We start from the raw sequence: 21,350 nt of genomic DNA, 5'->3' as shown, positions 1-21,350 counted from the left end.
TCCATTATTAAATATGTCTAAAAGACACTCAGTGAACAGATAACTATAAAAATCTGAGACCTATAGATATAAGAAGTCTTTTCTCACATCTTTGACAATTCCTTCTTTTTAAGAACAACAGAAATTCTCTTTTGGATTCTTAAAAATTTTCCTTATTAGGATTACAGTTATGCATTGCTAAAATTCAATTATACAAAGCCCAGATTGGAGCAGATGGACTTGAAATAGTTTGGCAAAGAATCAAAGGGATTTTCTTTGGTTCATGATATTGTGATGTAAAAATAGCAAAAAGTGTATTACTTAACGTCATTGAAATTAGGCTATATAATAAAATAAGAACTCAAAAGCTTTAAATAGACGTTATAAAGTATGGAGCAAAAAAAGACTATGCACACATGCAAAACCTAGCCTGTCATGGTTAGAGGACACAGAGCTGCGCTTGTTGTTTGTGAGGTTGGCAACTTTGCTTATTCTATAAAAACACTTTTCCAATCTAGGTGAGAGGTTATCAGCTTTGCTACCAAAGAGCTAATTTTTAACTTTGGCAGAGGTTGAGGGTTCATAGATTACTAAAATGGAGGCAGGGGAGCAGGATGGGCAACTTTAGACTGGGGAGTACTGATATTATGAAGATACAATATTTTCAATGAACTCTGAGATGTTTCTCTGTGTTTTTAAAAATTCCAAATTTTAAGATGTACACACTTAGAGAAATTATACCTCGATATTACACATTACATTAATATTTTATTGATTTAAAAGCTATACTAAGTTTGAATGTATCACTCAACTTTTCAGTCAAGATAGAAAATGATTTTCCAAACTGATTTTAATTCTAAAGAAAGAAAAATATTCTTCTTGATCACAAGAGATGGTATTTGGGAGGAAATACTCTATTTTTATGAAAGATTGCTACACATTAGTTACCTTAAATTCCAGATTTTTAAAAATAGAATATTTTAATAATTACACATGCACCCAAAGTACTAATCATCAATAGATACATAGGTAGGCAGATTTACTATATATAAGAGTATTGATGAATCCTTGAAGGTGAATTGATTGAAATTAGATAGAACATACTTCAGAAAAATAAGTAATTTACTTTAGCTTCCTCAAATCACTTTAGAAACAAGGTGGAGGTAATAAAAAATGATATAAGAGGGAATGACTCCATCTCTGATCTGGGTTTTTAATACTCCGCTTATTTTGTCTAGAATCCTTTTGTAGATAATAACCCATACATTTCATCTAAATGTGGTATTTCTGTATAGCATGCTAAGACAATCATATAAAAAAATTGAAACTGAACAGATAACAAATGGTGATCTCTTGGCTTTAAGAAATTCTTCACTTTTGAAAACAAAAACTGATTACATATTTCCATATTTTTAGTGCATCAAGGACTGTCTTAAAGTTATCAATCAAAGCAATTTATTAAAGTGTTTCTATAATGTGGAAGGTATCACAAGTAATCCTGGGAAACACAGCCTAACACTCAGCCTAGGTTTTGTGGTCAGTTCTGGATTCAAAGGAGTACTGTGCCTTTTATTAACTTGGGTGAGACATCTAATCTTCGATATTCTCATCTGCACAATAGGAATAATATCACACACATAAAATAGGTTTTATAGGAATTAAACACTATGGTGAATTCTTAAGAAACTAGAAGAATCCCTGACACAGAGTAAGTGCTCACCACATGGTGGCAGATATTAAAATTATCATCCTGGATCAAACCTTTGATTTGCCTGTATATACTATCTTACAATTATAACAAGAGTATATTGGAAGGAGTGAAAAAAATGGATTGGCATTTTTCCATTTATACCACATTTTTGAAGAATCTGGCATGAAAAAGAAATATTTAATATTTTATATCCTATATTGTGCAGATTGCCTTCAGATGAGTATTTTACAGTTCTCCATGAATGGCAACTTAGAAGAACAATCACAAAGAAGGCCATTTGATCACCTTACCCAAATTAGGGTTAATTATAGTCTCTTACACACGGTTTTCTTTAGATGTATTAAAATATATGTTTATCTGGTAGGCACATTTTGAGTACATAATAATACCATTCCAAGTTTTACATAAAAGGAGCCTAGATTTCCATGCACATTTCTCGATTCAGCTGCTTTAGAGAAGAAAAAAAAAACAATTCGTATTTGGAAAGATATTGAAACCAAAGGCCACTTAATTTTCTGAATCTTAAACTCTGATTCAGTGGTGGTGGGACTTCGCCATTTTAAGCCATTTCTAGCTTTTTGTCTTACTGAAAACCTTAAAAAAATGTTTTGAAGCTGAAGCACTGCTAAAATTGAATTTCTAACTTTTTTTTTGAAAAAAATTTTTTTTAAGATTTTATTTATTTATTCATGAGAGATACAGAGGGAGAGGCAGAGACACAGGCAGAAAGAGAGGCAGAGAGAGAGAAGCAGGCTCCATGCAGGGAGCCTGACGTAGGTCTCGATCCCAGGTTTCCAGGATCACACCCTGGGCCGAAGGCAGGCGCCAAACCGCTGAGCCACCCAGGCGTCCCTTGAAATTGTTTTGAAAAATTATTTCTGAATTTCCAACTTCTAGTAGAATGTTCAGGTTTTAAAGATTTTGCTTTAAGAAAATAATAGAGTAAGAAATCAATTTTTTACATAGACAGTGCTCACTAGAAGTGTGCTAAATTTAATTGAAATATACACATTTCTCTAATAGAGATCTTGTCAAATCTCCCAGAAGATGTCTTTGTTCCCCCTTGGACTTAACGTTGTTCATATTACATTTCTGTCTGCTGACTCTCACTGTTGCTGACAGTGTGAGAGTTTTGCTCATAATCTTAAACCACCACTTGGTATGAGATTTTTAAAAGAATATATTAGTTTTCCTAAGTCATGTTTAATGTCAAATGAGATACTGACAAGACATTCACTTAAAATATCACTTATGAACTTATCTTGGAGAAAAGCAGAAAACATGTACTTCAAATTTCCTTTGTTGTAGACAGTATTACAGAATGTAGGTGTTGTACAACAAAAGGTGGCACCAGACTGAAATCACTGGCCTTCTTCGCCGCTTTCAAACGATAAAGTGTTATGAATGCAAAATGATGAGGCTTGGCCCAAAAATGCCAAGTAAATATAATCAAAGCCATTTCCTTTGAATAATCCTTTTCTCCCCATGAGGTCATTTGTCATATTCTACAGAAGGACAACTTTCTGCAACCTATGAGGCCACACTTTTCTGCCTTAGAGGATGATAGTAAATCGTAGGTCATTCTCCAACCTATCCCCCCTTCTTCCCACACACATTCTTTCTGCCTCTGAGTGATTTTAGAGATCACTTAAGGAAAAGCATCTATTGAAGGTGAGTCTATCAACTATAACATGGAATCCATCTTTTGTCCTATAAGTTAACAGCCATGAGAAAACTCCTCCAGGTGAAATATCCTAGTACGTTCCTTTCTGAGATCTACGTTAAAGTTTAAGTATTTAAAATCTGCATCATTTTAATTTCTGAATTATTTTATTAGGGAGACTCTATTGTCAGAGTATTTGTAATTTGATCGAGATAGAGACTGTGCGTGGGAGGGTGTACATTATTTAGAGGAATGAGGTAGACTTTATAATCCGTTACTTTCATTTCAATCTTGGTCCAAACGTCTAAAATACACGTTTAAAGAATTATCAGTTATTTTTCGGTATTACAGAAAGAGAAGAGAGATGTCATTCCAATGAATTTTGGGGTTTTCCTAGAGCACAGGATTACTTGAGATTTGGCTCTTTGGGGAAAAACAAAACAAAACCAAAAAACATGTGAACATGTTTAGCCTTTCTTTCATAGGGTGGTAAAACGAGAACGCAGTCAGAATCATTACTGTGAGGATACCTTTAGCACATTAATGCACTTTTTAAACTTTACAACTACATGGTGTATATCAAAAGTTGCTGAAATTACTCTTAATGCCTCACAAGGAAAGTGGTTTGTTTCATTCTTTTGCAAAATTATCTCATCACCATAATTTTTAAGTGTGCTGAGATGCCCTAGGAACTCTCCTAATTGCTTAAGCGTCCCTGACCTTTTTCTTTTTCTTTTTTCTTGAAACACACAACATCACGTCCACAATGGGCAAGGGAGAGCCAAATTAAGTGACACCAAAACGCATCCACCAAACAAAAGGCTCCTCCGCAGCCGCCTCCACCGGAGGGCCTCCTTCCTGATACTGTCCAGTAGGGGGAGCTAAAGTCTCACAATCGAGCCGTCAGCAGGGCTCGGGGACCTGCGTGAGTCCCCAGATCCCGCCTCCTGATCCCCGGCACAAGCCGCGGACGGCCCCCGGCGAGCCCGTGGTCACACGTGGGCCCGGCCGCCCCGGGGCACCGCCGTCCCCGGCATCCCTTTGATCTCACGTGGCTTCCCATAATCATGCCCCGTCCCGACGGCGTTCACTTGGTGGTTTTTGCCTTAGTTTCCAGGGTTTGTCATCTTCGGGCTGGAATTCGGCTCTTTTGGAGCTTCTTTTAGCTCAGTGGCTTTTCAGCTTTCCTCCATCCTGTGTTTTCCGAATTTCCTTTCAGACGTGCTGGTGTGTGTGTGTGGGGGGGGGGGGGTAAGAGCTTCGGGCACACTCCTCGGCCCCGTCCCTGACCCCGCGCCCGACGCGGGCATCTCGCGCCCAACTCCTCGCGTCCCACGATGCGGCGTCAAGCTCCTCTTCGAGGGGTCAGAAGGCAACGGAGTAGCCTTAGCGGGGACGGGGACGGGGACGGGGACGGGGACGGGGACGCCCCACCCCCCGCCCCGGGTTCCTCAGGGGCCGTACATCTTGCCAAACGGAGCGGGCAGAGGCCAGAGGTCTCGCACCCACCCCCACCCATCGCCACCCGTCTTAACGCGGCGGGCAGCACCCACACGGCCCTTCCGCCCCGGAGGGTGGGCATGTGTTGCCTCCTTCCGTCGCCCCCTCCCGCCCAGCTTCTCATTCGGCTCAAAGGTGACGGGTGCGTGTTTGTGCGACTCCAGGGGGAACGAGGCTGCGCCCGGGGCTCCGGCCGCTGTTTCTCCGGAAGGCGCGCGTGCATCCCGGCGGCCGGGGGGCGGGGCGGGCGAGCGGGAGGGCCCGGAGCTCACTGGCCGGGGACGCTACCTGCCCGGGGACGGGGCGCCGCGAGCAGCGGAGACCAGAGCCCTCCACGCCCTCCACGTGGGCTCCGTTCCGTCCGCCCAGGAGCCCCGGCTCCCCGCTCCCCGCTCCCCGCCCCCCCGGCCGGCTGGCGCCCCTGCACGTGCGGGGGGCGGGCTCCGGAGGTGGGGAGCTCGGCGCACCCGTCCTCACCCCGCCCCTCCGCGGGCCGCTCGGAGCAGCTCGCCGCTCGCAGCTCGCGTTCCTCCCCGCCCCGCCCGCCTCCTCGCCTTCCCTCCTCCGAGTCCGGCCACGCTCGGCAGCCGCAGGAGGCGGCGGGCGCTCGGCGGCGGCGGCGCGGGGCTGGGGCGCGGGGACGGCGGCTGCGACCCCCGCGGGCGGCCGGACTGCGCCGCGCGCTCGCTCCCGGCGCGCTCCCCGGCCCGGGGCTCCCTCGCCGGCCCCGCGGGCGTCCGCAGCGGCGGGGGGCGCGGCGCTCGGAGGCGGGAGGCGGGAGGCGGGAGGCGGAGGCGGAGGCGGGCCGCGGGGGGTGGGGGCGCCGCCTCGGCCCTGCCCCGCGCTCCCTCCCTCCCTCCTCCCCCCGCGCTCCCTCCCTCCCTCCCTCCCTCCCTCCCTCGCTCCCTCGCTCGCTCGCAGCCCCGCCGAGTCGGAGTTCGGAGTCTCCGCCCGAGCCGTCCTGATTCCTCTTTGCCTCTTTCGGAGCCGCGAGTGGCGGAGGGAGGCCACGGGGCTGCAGCGGAGAGGCCCGCCAGGTCGGCCGCCTGCAAAGTGTGGCTCCGACACCTCCTTACTATGGAAGTTAAGTGAAAAAAAAACCAACCAAACTAACTAAAACCAACAAAACCAACCAACCAAAAAAAAAAAAAAAACAAAAAACAAAAACAAAAACAAACAAACAAACAAAAAAAACAACAAACAAACAAAAAACCAACTCTGGACGTGGAGCTGCACCGAGGAGAGACCGGGCAAGGAGGAGCCGTGGGCAGCCCCATGCCTTCTCGGCCGCGCGCTGGCAACTTTGCGGAACACTTTCTAGGAATTAGGTCTTTGGCCTCCCCCTTCGCCTTCCTGACTCCTGAAGAAAGAACTTGGCTTTGGATGGCAATGGAGCCCGAGGAGAGGGGGTTAGACGCACTCGAATAATCCCTCCGGCTGGGCTGAATTGGTGGGAATTTGGGAAGCCAGAGGGTGGAAATACAGCAGCCTTTGGAGTGCCCTCTGGTAATTTGGATGGATCCAAACGTGCCCCACTCAAGACCTCTCCACTAACCCCTTCTGACCGTGCGGCGACTTGCTCTTCTGGACTTTAATTAGCATCTAGGAAAGTCTAAACTTTGGACCTACCTCTTTTTTTGATACTTATTTTTGTACTTTTGCTCTGGGATTGGTTTCTTAAACACTCTGGATCCTTTTTAATATGTCAAAATGAGTCGGCTGATGTTTACACAACTACTGCTCTGTGGATTGTTATATGTTCCGGTTGATGGTAAGTTAAAGATACTTTTATTCTTCCCCCTCCGCCCCCCCCCTAAAAAAAAACCCCATTTCTTTCTGAGTGTGTTGTGGGCTATACATAAAATGACATTATGTCTGTTAGCCCCTTTTGAGCAGAAACAGGGGCTTTTGGGGGACCGAGATTTTAAGTCTTTGTTTCTAAACTGCTGCCGGTGGAATGTGTTTGTAGTCACCTATTGTTGTGATTGTTGTGATTTTCTTAATTAATTGAGGAGTTGGGTAATAAATAATGGGCTCCCCGTCTTGTTAGAAAAAGGGATATTAAAGCAGATCTCTTGAATACTCTTGTGCCTACTCCCTTTTGCTGTGTGTTCTTGTATCTGAACTTTGGCTTAGAAATTCAATTGAAGGAAAATAGTAATAGACACTTCAGGGAAGGTTCAGTGGCTTAGGAATTGGAGACAGGGTATCTCAGGGATCAATGGGTATCACTTGTGTGCGGCTGAGTGCTCTTCTAGTGTGAAATCAGAATCAAGAATTTAGATCAGAGGGAGAAAACTGTCAAAAGTGAGACTGGGCGAGGCTCCAGGAAGGGGGAAGCATAAGCTCTGGGCTGGCCGGGGGCACAGAGAACGCCGAGCCCAGTCCCCAGTGGCAGACACAATGGGGATCTGAAACAGGTGCCGTAGGTGTCTCCCTCTAGGTTGAGTCAGTCTGTCAGGCAGACAGCATTCTGCCTCTGATTCTCCTGTCTTTTGTTCAGATGTGGTTTCCTGGGATATTTTCACAGGATGTCAGTTTCTTGTGAGAGGATGGCAAAATCTTTTATGTAGCTCTTTTGAATGATGAGTGGAAAGTAGTCATTAACGTGCTTTTTTGTTCATAAGAGAAAAGTCGAAAGAACGCTTGGTATTAACCTTCCGGGAGCCTTAATTTTCTGATCAATGGAAAGAATTTGTATAAGGAGAAGCCCGGAGCATGTTTGTTTGTTTGTTTGTCTTCCTGAAAATGTGGATTGTAGTGCTTCAGATTCGTAACTATTGTACTTGTAAAGAATCTGTGTATTGGTCCAAATATTTGAGCCACCACGGGAGCTTGTTGCTACATAAACTTTCCTCCAGCATTTGCATCGTGGACGAATTCATTATTTGGGACACTGCCTATTTTTGCCCGCCTGTAGGAGCTAACTTTGTTCCTGGCAGCTGCTGCTGCACAGAACCCAATGCATCGGACTCAAAACAGGAAGGCTTTCTATAAACATGAGGCAGTCCAGATGAGTTTACCTACTGTCAAGTGGCTGTTTTCAATCTTGGACTACATGAGTACCTTTGCCCCCAGCGGTAGTAGGCAAGGCATTCGCGCGGCCACGCTGCTTTTCCTTCTTCCCTTCTAAGTAGTAGATGTTTAGGAATTAAGCATCGTGAATCACACCGTGACAGTGTCTATAGTCATCCCTAATCATTCACCACGCATTTTCTTCTTCAATACATTTACCTTTACAGCACATATACATTGCCCTAACCAAGAGGCTTACATATTTCTCCCAAGTGTGTTTGATTGTCATGACAAGAAGACTTTGATATGACTTTTTGGATAATATGTCCTCATAAAGCATGGATTTATCTATTTCAATACCAGGAATGCATGTATAAACTATATATTAGGTGACAGAATTACAGAATTATCAGCAAGTTGTTTCCTTCCTTCCTTCCTTCCTTCCTTCCTTCCTTCCTTCCTTCCTTCCTTCCTTCCTTCCTTCCTCCTCCCTTCCTTCCTCCTCCCTCCCTTCCTTCTTCTTTCTTTTTTGAGTTAGTGTGTAGCTAAGAGGAATACAATTAAATTGCTCAGTGGAAGTGACAGAGGGAATCAGAAGAGCTTGGTGTTACAGAATGTAATTAATGTACCAGAGTGTTTGGAGATATACGAAACAAATGCAATTAACCAGCTTGCTGGAACAGCGTAGCAAGACATCATCTCTCTCCTTCCTTCCTTCCCTCTCTCCTCCTAGCCTGCCTCCCTCTCTTCGTACCTCTCTCCCTTCTTTTCTTCCTTCTCCCCCTACCTCACCTCTTGTGCTCCAGAGACACACCTAGGACCTTTGTTCTGATTTAGTATTATAGGATAAAGGGGAAGTTTATGTCTGGACTGTAATTGTGCAGTAAAATTCATGGTAACGTAGTGAAAAATACCCAAGGTTGAAAAGTTGAAAAGGTAATGGTGAATTTGTGTGTGTGTGTGTGTGTGTGCGTGTGTGTGTGTGTGTGTGAGAAACTAGTTTTTGTATTCAGCGTCTGCTACTTTTAAAGAAAATTAAGCTGTGGACACTTGCTGAATGAGTACATAAAGCATATATCTGACATTGGATTGCCTTTGGTTTACTCCAGAATGATGACAGCCTCTCCATGGGGATTGTTGAAAATTTGGGATGTAGACAACACTGCCCTCTAGGCTATTCCAACACACTGGGACTGAGCGTTCACATCTATAATGAGGGGGCTGGTTTGTAGGATCTCTAAGGCTATTTCTCTTCCAGGATTCTGTGATTTCTGTTTACTTATTATCCTTCTTAGAAGTGTGTGCTTATTCTCCCCATGAATTTCAAATTTAGAGAAGCTTGTACCATTTCAAAGATATACTGACTATCCTTGTGCTAGACACAGAAATTAATTTTATTCAGTGACAAATGATACATAGATTTGCATTGAAATTTGCTTGGTGGGTTATTTATATGTGCATTTTTATAGTATATGAAAAATGGTGGAGTTTTGCCTTCTCATAGAAGATATCTGCTAATACTGTTTATGATTTTTTTTTTTGGTACCTTGTGTCTGTAGGAATCCATAGAGAATAAACATTAAGTTAGTTGAGAACTAGGGACAAACTTTTCTATTTTGGATGTAAATAAAGATTTTCTCATTTGATACAGATTAATGAACCACATACATATTTATCATTACTGTTCCATAGGAGAATATGTATTAAGTTTAGCTTTTGTTCTCCAGATTTTCTTTATTTTTAAACAAGACTATGGTTTTATAGTCATTTACAGGGAACTAAACATCAGTTACCACAACGCTTTTTAATTGCATCTATTTCCTGTGCGTTGTGTCAATTCATTAATTATACAACAATTGTGAAGAGATGTTTTTAAAATGACAATAATGCTCTTATCTTCAATTTGTAAGTATTCTCTTTTTTTTAAAAAAGATTTTATTTATTTGTTCATGAGAGACACACAGAGAGAGAGAGGCAGAGACACAGGCAGAAGGAGAAGCAGGCTCCATGCAAGGAGCCCGATGTGGGACTCGATCCCGGGACTCCAGGATCACGCCCTGGGCCGAAGGCAGGCACTAAACTTCTGAGCCACCCAGGGATCCCTATTTTTAATTCTTCTTAAATGAAAATGGCACACATGATATTTGGGGAGATAAAGATAATGTGTGTACATAGTGTAGACATATAATCTCATACAGGTTTATACATTTTACTAAAGTGACTTTTAGTAATGGGCTCATTATCAGAGCCATATATAGTCTATTTCAGAACTTAAACTGCATAAAAGTACCCTGAAATTTGTTCTTGCAACTATGTAGTGATATCACTTTGTATTGGCTTTGTTTGAATAACCTTTGACTCTAGGCAACATGTGGACTGTAAACCAAAAGATTTCTTAGAGCATAAAAAGAAAGAGTATCTTAAAGTGGAAAAAAATGTTATGATTATATAAAATAATAATAATAATAATAATAATAATAATAATAATAATAATTCTGGTCATCTCATTCCTGAGCAGTTTGTATAAAATAGCATCTTTGATAATAAAAATATTGATATGTAAGCAGATTGCATATACTGGGATGCATATATAGTAATGAAGGGAACTTAGATATGTGAGATGGTGTGTCTAGTGATATCTGCTGCAGTAGTTCCTGCAATCTGTAAAGATGCATATACTTCTTATGTGCAATTTTTTTGAGTTTTAGAAAAAAAAAAGATTTTCCTTTTACTTATTTCTCCTCCTACTCTTTTTTCCTTCTCCTACTCCTCCTCTTCCTTTCCTCCTCCTCTTCCTCTTCTTCCTCTTCCTCTCTTTCATTTCTTTCTTCTTTTCCTCCTCCTTTTTTTGGACCTGGTGGAAAGAATTAGAGAAACAAACATTTGAAGAGTGAAGAAAATATGTTTCTTGAATAACAATTTAGAAAATCTGCCTTTAAAGGAGATATGTTAAAAAAATAAAAAATAAATAAAGGAGATATGTTAATAATGTTACTTTGGTTATATCCAATTTGGGTCTTGGCTGTCATTTTTCTTTTGTAATACTATATAGGTTTATGCAAACTTATTTTGCATAGATCCTATCTTTTTTTCCAGCTAGGCAAACAGAAGTTTACTGACCTGGGTTCAAACAGACAATGAACATTTACAGAGTGCTATTTTATAGATAAAGAAAAATATTGTTAGCTTTTTATAGTGTCTCCAGGTATAGACTTGTCAACCTAAGTAAATACATTGGTATTTATATTGATTTTCTTTTTTTAATTATTGAATAAAGCATGGATGAATAATTACATAAAATATTTTAAGAGGGAATTCCCATCAACTCTTGCAATGTATTAAGTATATGTTATACCATCCCAGAGATTTAATATAGCATCTAAAGTATAGTATACTTACCCAAAATACCTATTTCTAACTCAAAACTCTTTTGGGATAACCTACCTCAATTCTTAGCGTTTTCTCTTCCGTTTGCATCTCATCCTTAAGAATTCTTATCTAGTCACAAGGGTTTTAAGTCTGTCTCAGTGCTGATACTTCTTATATTGCTGTAATCATTTTGTAGGAGAATATAGGTACCGTGAGGATATACCTCGGCTCTTCTATATATTGTTGTATCTCCAGTGCCTTGGACAGTGTTTGACATATCCAGCTTACTACTTGACATTTGCTTGATATCTACTAAGAATATATCAAACTTGGATGGTAACTGAACATACTATGGTGATCATTTTGCAATGTATACAGATTTCAGATCATTTTATTGTATACCTAAAACTAAAATAATGTGTCAGTTATATCTCAATTTTTTAAAAAAGGAAAAAAATACTAAACTCAAGCTGAGGATAGAATCTTCTTCTTTTTCTAGTAATTTCCAGCTCAGTAAATGTCATCACTATTCAAAGAACTTTCCATGACCCAAAACTAGAAATCATTCTTGCCTTATTCTCATTGTCCATATCCAATTTGTTAGTAAATTCTTTGAAATATGTTCTGGTATCAACGATTTTATGTGTGCGTTTGTGATTTCCCCCCAATATTTTATTTTAAGCGTTTCCAAACATATAGCAAAGCTGAAAGAATTATACAGTAAACTCAGATATCTTTTCTTAGAATCTAGCATTATTTTACTATACTTGGTTACCACACATCTATCCATTTATCAGTTCTTCTAAGCATCCATTACATTGTTTTTTTAATAAAGGTTTTATTTTAATTCCAGTTAGTTAACACAATCTTATAATAGTTTCAGGTGTACAAAATAGTAATTCAACACTTGCATACATCACCCTGTGCTCATCACAAGTGCAATTCTTAACCCCCATCACCTACTTAATCCATCCCCCTCCCCATCCATTGTATTATTTTGATGCATTTGCAAATAATTAGATACTAAGTATTTCTTACTAATTTAATTTAATTTAATTTAATTTAGAAGGCTATTTGGCATGTAAGCATACTTGAAAAGATAGTTTGTAATAAATGTGTTTCAGTGGCTCTGTTAGCAAAATGCAGAAACATGAGAGAACCATGGAGAATTTTCTCCCAACAATGGATAGGTAGAAATGTTTATTTATTGTCTCATTCTTTTTTTTTTTTTTAATTTTTATTTATTTATGATAGTCACAGAGAGAGAGAGAGAGGCAGAGACACAGGCAGAGGGAGAAGCAGGCTCCATGCACTGGGAGCCCGACGTGGGATTCGATCCCAGGTCTCCAGGATCGCGCCCTGGGCCAAAGGCAGGCGCCAAACCGCTGCGCCACCCAAGGATCCCTGTCTCATTCTTCCACTGAGCTCCTAGGGCAGAGACTTAGCTTTGTCTGTCATATTTAATAGTGTTGTTCCTCCAATGTCTAGAGCACTGGATGACACATAGTAGATATTCAAATATTTTTGCATAAATGAAAATGTGTTTATGGAGTGCTTTTGAGATGTTTATTTTCATGGCCTCCTCAACACATGAAACATTCACCATGTGAACAAGGTTTATTTATTTTGGGGTCTGTGTATGGGCACCTTTGTGTGTGTATCTAATGAGAGACAGAGTTCTCAAACATGCATATTTTGATACAAATGACATCTTGATTTCTGGTGACTTAATATTCTGATTTTCACCTAGCAGAAGATATAGAATTGACCATTTGTTTTGATAGGCTTTTTTCCCATTAAACCAAGAATATTTTCTGTAGTGGTGGTTTTCATGGTCACTCACCCCCAAACTCCACACTAACACTGCTGTGTTTTTAGCACTTTGTTGAATGATATGTGTATAAATAGGGAACTCCTTTAAATGATTCCGATGTGCCTCAATAGGAGCGTACACATTCCCTTTCCACTAAGGAAAATTGACTTAAATGATGGTATCTGGCTTAAAATTGAGATTTCTCTGTACATTTAGGGCAGCTTTCCATGTATGCATTAGCAACAGAAAAGTGAATTTTAGAGATAGAATTAAGTGGATTACTTCTAATGTTATTATCCAAATATATGGCTCATTAACAACTGAAAAAGAAGAGGGAGATTAAAAGTAATATCCCTAGTAGTGGGCATTGGCCTACCCTATATGCTGTTGTAAACATTATATCCAGGGCCCTGTTTATCATCATTGACATTAAACTGAAGTATAGTCAGGAATTAGGCAGGCTGGACCCTCTTTAGAGACCTAGTTTTGATTTTAAGAAAAAAGTTCAAAGGAGTCTTAATTGGAAAATTTATTTTTCTAAAAAACTGAGCTAGGGGCCAACATAGACATCTATAAATTTTGTTAATTAAACGGTTTTTTTTTTCTCTCCCAACAAGTTTATTGAAATGTAATACATATACCATACATTTCATCTATATAAAGTATACTACTCAGTGGTTTTTAGCATATTCACAGAATTGTGCAACCATCATTGCAATATAATTTTAGGACTTTTTTTATTATCCAAAAAAAACCCCGGTGTCTTATCCTCATCTACTACCCCTCTGCCAGCCCTAGGAAGCCACTAGTCTGTTTTCTGTCTCTGTAGATCTATTTTGGACATTTTATGGAATAGGATTATATACTATATTGTCTTTTGTGACTGTTTTCTTTCCCCTAGTCTAATGTTTTCAGGGCTCATCCATGTTGTAGCCCATATCAATACTTCATTACTTTTTATTGCAGAGTAGTATTCCCCATCATTTATCTTTTTTTTAATTTATTTATTTATTCATGAGAGACACAGAGAGAGAGGCAGAGACACACAGGCAGAAGGAGAAGCAGGCTCCACGCAGGAAGCCTGATGTGGGACTCGATCCCGGAACTCCAGGATCACGCCCTGAGCCGAAGGCAGAGGCCCAACCGCTGAGCCATCCAGGTGTCCCTCTATCATTTATCCTTTGAATCAATCAGTTCATGGACATTTGAGTTGTTTCTGCTTTGGGGCTATTCTAGATATTATTGCTGTGAACATGTGTATACTAATCTTTATGTGCACCTATATTTTTCTTTCCTTTTGGTGTATACCTGGAGTGGAGTTGATGGCTCATCTTAGCTCCCATGTTTACCCTTTTGAGGAACTGTAAGACTGTTTTCCAAAGCAACTGTACAGTTTTACATTCCTAGTGGCAATATATGAGGTGACTATATTCTTTTAATTCACCTTGGAAAGAAAATATTGGGTGACCTTTATGAGTTTGATGTGATGTTTTATAGCGAGACAGTTTTATATTATAATAATATATCTTAAATTTCCATCTATACTACTTTCTTATCCCTTCAGTGATTGTCTTCTAAGTCTTCTCCAATCACCCTGTAAAAGTCTTACAAATGAAATTCACTTAAATTGAACTTTTCACTTTCAGCAGAGACTTCAATAATACTAAATATAAATTATGGAATGATAGCACCTCAGAGCTAGAAGTTTTCGCAGTTAGGCAGCACAACTCTGTCTTTGGTTGGATACATGGAGAACTGAAGCTCAGAGATTTTATGTGCTTTGTCACAGATCCCTTTGCTACTTAATGGTAGAGCTGTAGCTAGGGTCCAGCAATGTTTATTTCTATACCATGCTTCTCTTGAGAGACCGTTTTGAACTTCTCAGCCCTGGAACTCTTTGCTAGGAGTTCCAGACTTGTTACTGCAATGACCAGCTGTTTTCTGAACATATCAATGGGAGACATAGCTTGAGATACATTGAGAGTATCTATTTGATTTAGCACAGGCTTATTGAGCATCCATTTATAAGCAAGTGGCATGCTGTGGGCTCTGTGAGGAACATAATGACCTGTTAAATAATTTCCACTTTCAACAAGATCACCCTATACAAGAGAAGATACAATGTGTTTGAGTCACTAAAGCAAAAGTAGTGTCTGATTAGTGGTTGAAGGTATATACAACATAGTGTGGGAACTCAGAGAAGGAATAGATGATTTCCAGCTGGTGCAATCTGAGGGAAGTCGAGATCAAAGAGGTCACTTAGAGGAAGAGTAGGGTTTTAATAGAAAGTTTGGAAATGGCATTAAAGCAAAAGAAATAATAGGAAGAATGGCACAGGGATGACAAAGGTGTGCTAGGGAAAAGGCAAGAAATCTAGTTGAATTGTAACATAGTTTGTCCATAAGGCACAAAGTGTAAGATGATTATTCTAAGAGAGTCAGTCAACAAACAGTACAGAGTTTGAATAAATATTTTAAACTTTTTATGCCTTTTATCTGTAAAAATGCATGGTGATTATATGTGTCTCATAACAGTTGATATGAAGAGTGAATGTGTGCGTGTATGTGTATATATGAACTGTGTGTGTATATATATATATGGAAACATGTTTATGTATGTATATATGTTATATATAGAAATGATATGTAAAATGTTCTAAAGAGTGCTTGGCCTTAATGAGCACCATTTAAGTGTAGTTTATTATTATTTTTGTTATATCATTATTTCCTTTCCAGTATTGACTGCAAGTAATTTTAAGAGGAGTTTGGCTATCAAGCTAATGAAGCATATCAAGCTATGTTTGAGAAGCATTTCATGATAATTTTCACATAATCTTTCAAGCATGGGTCTTCAGGTGACTGATTAAGAACTTTGTTGCATCTTAAGGGGAATAATCCGTGGCCACACCTATGCAATTGTGACAAAGGTGCTGTGACAGGTGTGTTTCCATTGCATCATATGCTGATTACAGAACAAATGGAATTCCCAAGTGAGTGGCATTATGAATGAAAGGAATAAACAAGAGAGGACTACTACAAATAGCAATTTGTTAACAAATAGACCATGCTTTTATAACCTGCCTTTTGGTTCATAAGGACTGATTTTCATATTATCCAGAATATTTTTTTCCTGGTGCTTTTGATATAGAGTACCATGAGGATCAATAGTATAAGACAAACTTTGTTCTAAATAAACACTCCTAGTACAGAAAATACTTTTTAAAATCAGCATTCATTCTGCTCTTATATTTTTTTCTTGTCCATTTACTTTTCTTTCATTTAGGATAGACATTGATTCTAATGATTTTGATGATTATCCATTAATTAATCCATTATCTGTGTTTATCAGAAGGGATAACCTGAGTACAACAATATTACTATTGTGGAACCACACACCTTGGGTGGCCAGAAGCTCTAGACTATAGCTTTTGCTCTACTACTAATTAATTGTATGACTTTAGATCCTTACTTTAAAAAAAGATGAGATCTGACTGTATAATAATTTCCAGCATCTGCTTAGCCTTAAATTCTATTATTGTAAGTAATTTAGTTTAATATATTATCATTTATGATTATATTTGAGTACAATTGGAGGAGAAAATTTAGCCTGGAAAAAAATTATCCAAAACCATATACATCCGTCTTTGAAAATAATCAGTTTATTGTCTAATCCACATAGGGTATAACCCCATATTTTGGTGTGGGCTTAATGATGTGAATATGAATGATAGGCAAAATTCACTAGTCTTGTGATTTACATCCACATAATGACAATGGAACTCATGGTTTCTTTATGAATAAATTGAATTTAAAAAATAATAATATTGAGAAAACAATAGTCTTAAACCAATGTACTTAGTTTATGGGCACTGTAACTGGAACCATATGAAACCCAGCAGTTTCAGCTCAGGAAACAAAGTTAATAGCCACTTTTTAATTTCCATTGTAAGGATTGATGTGGGATCTTTTTTCCTAGTTTTTGTTTCCAAGCCTTTTTAGAAATGAGCTAGAAAACATGGAATATAACTCAACTATGCTATTGCATCTCTTTTCAAGTTTAAACAAGGCACCTCCAGTTGAAACTATTCTTTTTAAAAAAAAATGTCTAAAACCTATGCAACAGTTACAATTAAAATGTTCATAAGAATGATAAAAAAAGGGAGAACTTCTGATTTTCAAAAAAATTAAATGAAGAAGCTTTCTTTATAAGAAAAGGCTATAAATTTTATAAATCAAGGTTATGGACACACTTAAAAGTTTTGTAATGTGTATTTCCAAATACTAGCAAGTAGTAAAATATAAACTAAATCATTTAGGTATATCTGATAGTTTTTAGGGTTACATTAAATTAAGGGAAATTCAGTGGAACCTGGCAATAGGCATTCTAAGATGTGTTTATATATTTAAAGTGAACTCTAATGTACTGTCAAATAACAGAGTAGCTATTGGCAACCAAGTTCAGTGTTGATCTTTTAAACTAGGGAAGGCTTTTCATCTTCCCCTCCTTAAATTCGCAAGAGCTTGTCCATTCTAAAATAGCTTCGAATGTCAACAACAAAGCAAGAAGCCATCACCCAAATGCCAATTACGTGAACCCCTCTTCACATGGATCATCGATTGGGAGAGAAACTGAGTAAGAAGGATGTAACCTTTGAAGAAGAAAATGCCAGGTAACTGAGCACAATACCTTAGCACTTTTTTCTTCCTGCAAAATGGACCATGAAGAGTTAGAACATGAATTTGATGGTCTCAGAACTACTTTTTTTCACTGCAGTGATAATCTCAAGAGTTAAAAGCTAATGGTGAAAAAGTATTTCCATGGTACCTGAGCCCTGGTCTCACAGATCTTTGGCAATCATTCCGTTGATTTTTCAGCTTCCTTTTCTCCTCACAAATGCTATTTAATAATTTCACCAGAAAAGAAGTGCTAACAGATTTAACTGGAAAGTTCCTTGCTCACCATCCTGAAAACATGTAGGTGATTTTGTAGCTAAGTATGTTTTTAAGTGTTTCAATCCGCCTTTGTGATTTGAAAGCCTGGATAATGTCGACTTGTAATACCAAATGAAAGAAAAAAAAGAATGAGAAAAGAATGTACAACATGTGGGTACGGATTTTGGGCAAAGATCCCTCTTATCCCCCTGCCCCATACACACATGGCTGTAAGATATGAATAAACTTGGGTTGTTTGATGCCTGCCCTCTACTCACAATCCAACAGATAACTTTTATGTTAAGAAGAACATTTTCCAGGCTAGAAATTATTATTATTCTTTTCAGTTAAACTGTAACACCTGTGATGTTCATCAGTTGGATGTTATGAAACTCTCTGCAGACTTTTGAGGCTCCCATTAAATGTGTCTCATTGTGTTAAGCTTAAATTCCAAGTTTTTTCAGCTTTTCTTTTCAGAAAGTGGTTTTTATCTTCCTAAGCAGTCGCTGAAGATGGCATGAACATAGGGTGCTATAGGAGTTTACACACAATCTTTTCATTAGAACTACTCCAGGAGGTGCAAGCATGTACCTGGGAGGGGCAGTCTCTGTGAAGGATAGGAGACTGGGGTCGGGAGGGGGAGATGTTGGAAAAGTGAAAACTGAACATTTGAATGAAATGAATTGGACCAGCGTTTGAAACTCTGCTATATAGCAAGTGGACAAGCTGATATTTAGTTCTGTGGATTGTTAACATTCACATAAAACAGAATTATTTAGCGTTTACTGAATCCTTTTTGATAATCAATTTGGGATCAAATGCAAAAGAACATGTGTCTTGCTTTGTATGACCCCAAATTCTTCCGTTTTCCCTTTGAGCAGATGACATGCCTTCTTTGCTGTCTGATATCGGTTGCTAGGAGAAGTGCACTGGGCTGGTCTCCTCTTATCCAGCAGTAAAACTAAAGAGCGTATTGAGTAAGAGAAAGAGAAGCAGAACACAGTACAGGCCATGAATCATGACTTGTCTCCAATATGTCCACTTTACTCCCATTTTTTGTCTCTTTAAAAACTTTTGTTTTTGCCAATGATGCTTTCTTTCAGCCACTATCTATAATCCTTTTGGAGCCTGAGGGGATGAGGGTTTGCTAAAGGGAGACTGTGCTGCTAAGAGTCCACTCAGAGCCATAATAAAAGCCTTGAGAGTTATTCATGGGGCCACATTAGTGAGAATGCCCTACTCAGTGAATAGCATCAGTCAGCTGCCTTTGAAATCGGGTGATTAATACCTTCTGTTTTTAATGGGGGGGAAAAGGCAGACAAGAAAGGTCTTCATACGACTTTGGCTCCTTTGCAAATTAGATCTTAGACATTGTCAAAGCTTTAGACAAAGAAGTTGCTAAATTTTCACTACCTGAAATAGTCTTTTTTTAAAATAGTGTTTCATAAACTTTAAGATACTATTGAAATGTGAAGATATCTCGAGTGAACACTTACAGAAAACCCCACTTAAACCATTCTTATATTTTTGGCAATATTTGTGATGACCGTCATACTGAAAAGATGATATTAGACATTTTATCCAGAACGTTGTCTAAGCTGATTGCTTTCACAGCATCCAAATCACATTTTTGTTTGTTTGATAAAGAAACTAATTACAGTACTCTTGAGAGTTTAGAGAAGCATCTAATGAGAAAGTGTTAAGGGTGGCAGGTGTTAGTTTCCCATGAGCACTTGGATGTAAGGGACTGTGTGATTTACAAAGAAGTTGTTATTTATGTATACATGTATGTATGTATGTATATATGTTGATATCTACAGGCTAGTTTAGCATAGAGGATTAGTAGAGTTTATCATTATGATATTTCTTCTCTATATTTCTCGATTACATTGGGTACATTGTTTGAGGTTTAGGAACCATGTCAATCATCTGAGATGCATCAATAGAAATGCTTCCAATTTTGATGGCCTGTGTATGGTAACTAGAAAATGCTAGGAGATGCTTTTTCATATTATTTTTAGCATGATTCTCATGTCATCTAGACTGCTAATGTTTAGATGGTAAAGTAGGCCAGCTCTTAGTGTTCTTTTACAATTATTCTGCTGTTCACTCTACATTTTAAATTTAATTTTGATGTAGCAGCCTAGTCTGGACCTTGTTCATTGATAGGCCTTTATTGTAGTCTGAATATGAGAACAAACCACATTTAAAAAGCTCTGTGTGATGTCTCCTGCAACCTGTTTTTCACGCCGTGGAAGTGAAATAGCTTGTTAAGAGGTGGTAATACCCAAGGGCAATCAGAGATGAAAATGTAACGATTTGGTGGGTGATGTCTAGAGATCAGCTTCAAGTGAGGTCTGATTGAACATCTTTATTAGTGATAAAAGTAGAGAACAAAATGATAAAAAGAAATTAAGCAAAACTGCTTAGCAGAGTAAGAACTAATGTTTTATTTGGTATATAAATGTAAATGTATTCTTCAGGGAAATGATCAGAAATTTAGGAATCTAAGTAGAGGAAGAAGCCAGCAAAGCACTACAATTGAAAGGGCCCAGGGGGTAAATGTGAAAGTGGGTGCAAGGAGAGAATCTGATTCAGATTAGGAGTGTTGAGTCCCAGTTTAAAGGGCCAGAGATTCTAGTGCCTGTTGAGGGAACGTTGCGTCACTGATGAGGGAGATTCTCTTTCAATGAGTGTGGTTGAAGTGCAATCGAAATACTTCTTTCATTTTGTACTTCATTGCTAGACCATGAGACTGTGAGAGAGAGATTTTGGCAGAACAGAAGCAGGAGTGAGTACAAAAGAGATTCTTTGGTAAAATCCCTATCCACTTAAGACTAGAGAAGGATGAACATATTGTCTCTGTATATCCTAACCTGTGATAATGAGAAACAATATTAAGATAGATCCCATTAAACCTTTTTTAACTATTGAAGGAAAAGATTGGCAAAAATGTAAAACATTTCACCAGCTACTTTTCTTGACTGAGTCACAAAACTTTCCAAGCAATGAGTTAAGCTTATGTGAAAAATATTCATATTTTAAAATTATTCTTGATTTAAATTATATGGGATGGGGCAGCCCAGGTGGCTCAGCGGTTTAGCGCCACCGTCAGCCCAGGGTATGATCCTGGAGACTTAGGATCGAGTCCCACGTCAGGCTCCCTGCATGGAGCCTGCTTCTCTCTCTGCCTGTGTCCTCTCATGAATAAATAAAAAAAGAAATCTAAAAAAAATTATATGGGATGATTAATACAAAGTGGTATTGCATTTCAAAAGAAAGGTAGTAAACAATATGTGCCCACTTTGTAAATACACAAGAATTCTAATCAGATGCATTGACTGAACAGGATCCAGAACATAATTCTTT

General features: G+C 39.1%; 1 protein-coding gene across 13 annotated transcripts in view; it reads left to right on the top strand.

Moving 5' to 3' along the window:
• Nucleotides 1-21,350, top strand: part of ROBO2 (roundabout guidance receptor 2) — a 1,648,622-nt gene that overhangs the window by 1,057,791 nt on the left and 569,481 nt on the right. Inside the window, exon 1 of one of the 13 annotated variants that reach the window (XM_035709334.2) lies at nucleotides 5,760-6,624. The exons of the other annotated variants lie outside the window; for them this stretch is intronic. Coding sequence (XP_035565227.1) covers nucleotides 6,564-6,624 — 61 coding nt within the window. The 5' untranslated portion in view covers nucleotides 5,760-6,563. Of the gene's footprint in view, nucleotides 1-5,759; nucleotides 6,625-21,350 lie in introns of those variants that run through there. 13 annotated transcript variants of the gene reach the window in all.

Source organism: Canis lupus, chromosome 31, assembly GCF_003254725.2.
Source record: "Canis lupus dingo isolate Sandy chromosome 31, ASM325472v2, whole genome shotgun sequence".
NCBI classification, from domain to species: Eukaryota; Metazoa; Chordata; class Mammalia; order Carnivora; family Canidae; genus Canis; species Canis lupus.
Note: the sequence above shows the minus strand (reverse complement) of the source record. Positions and strands in the feature narration are given on the sequence as shown.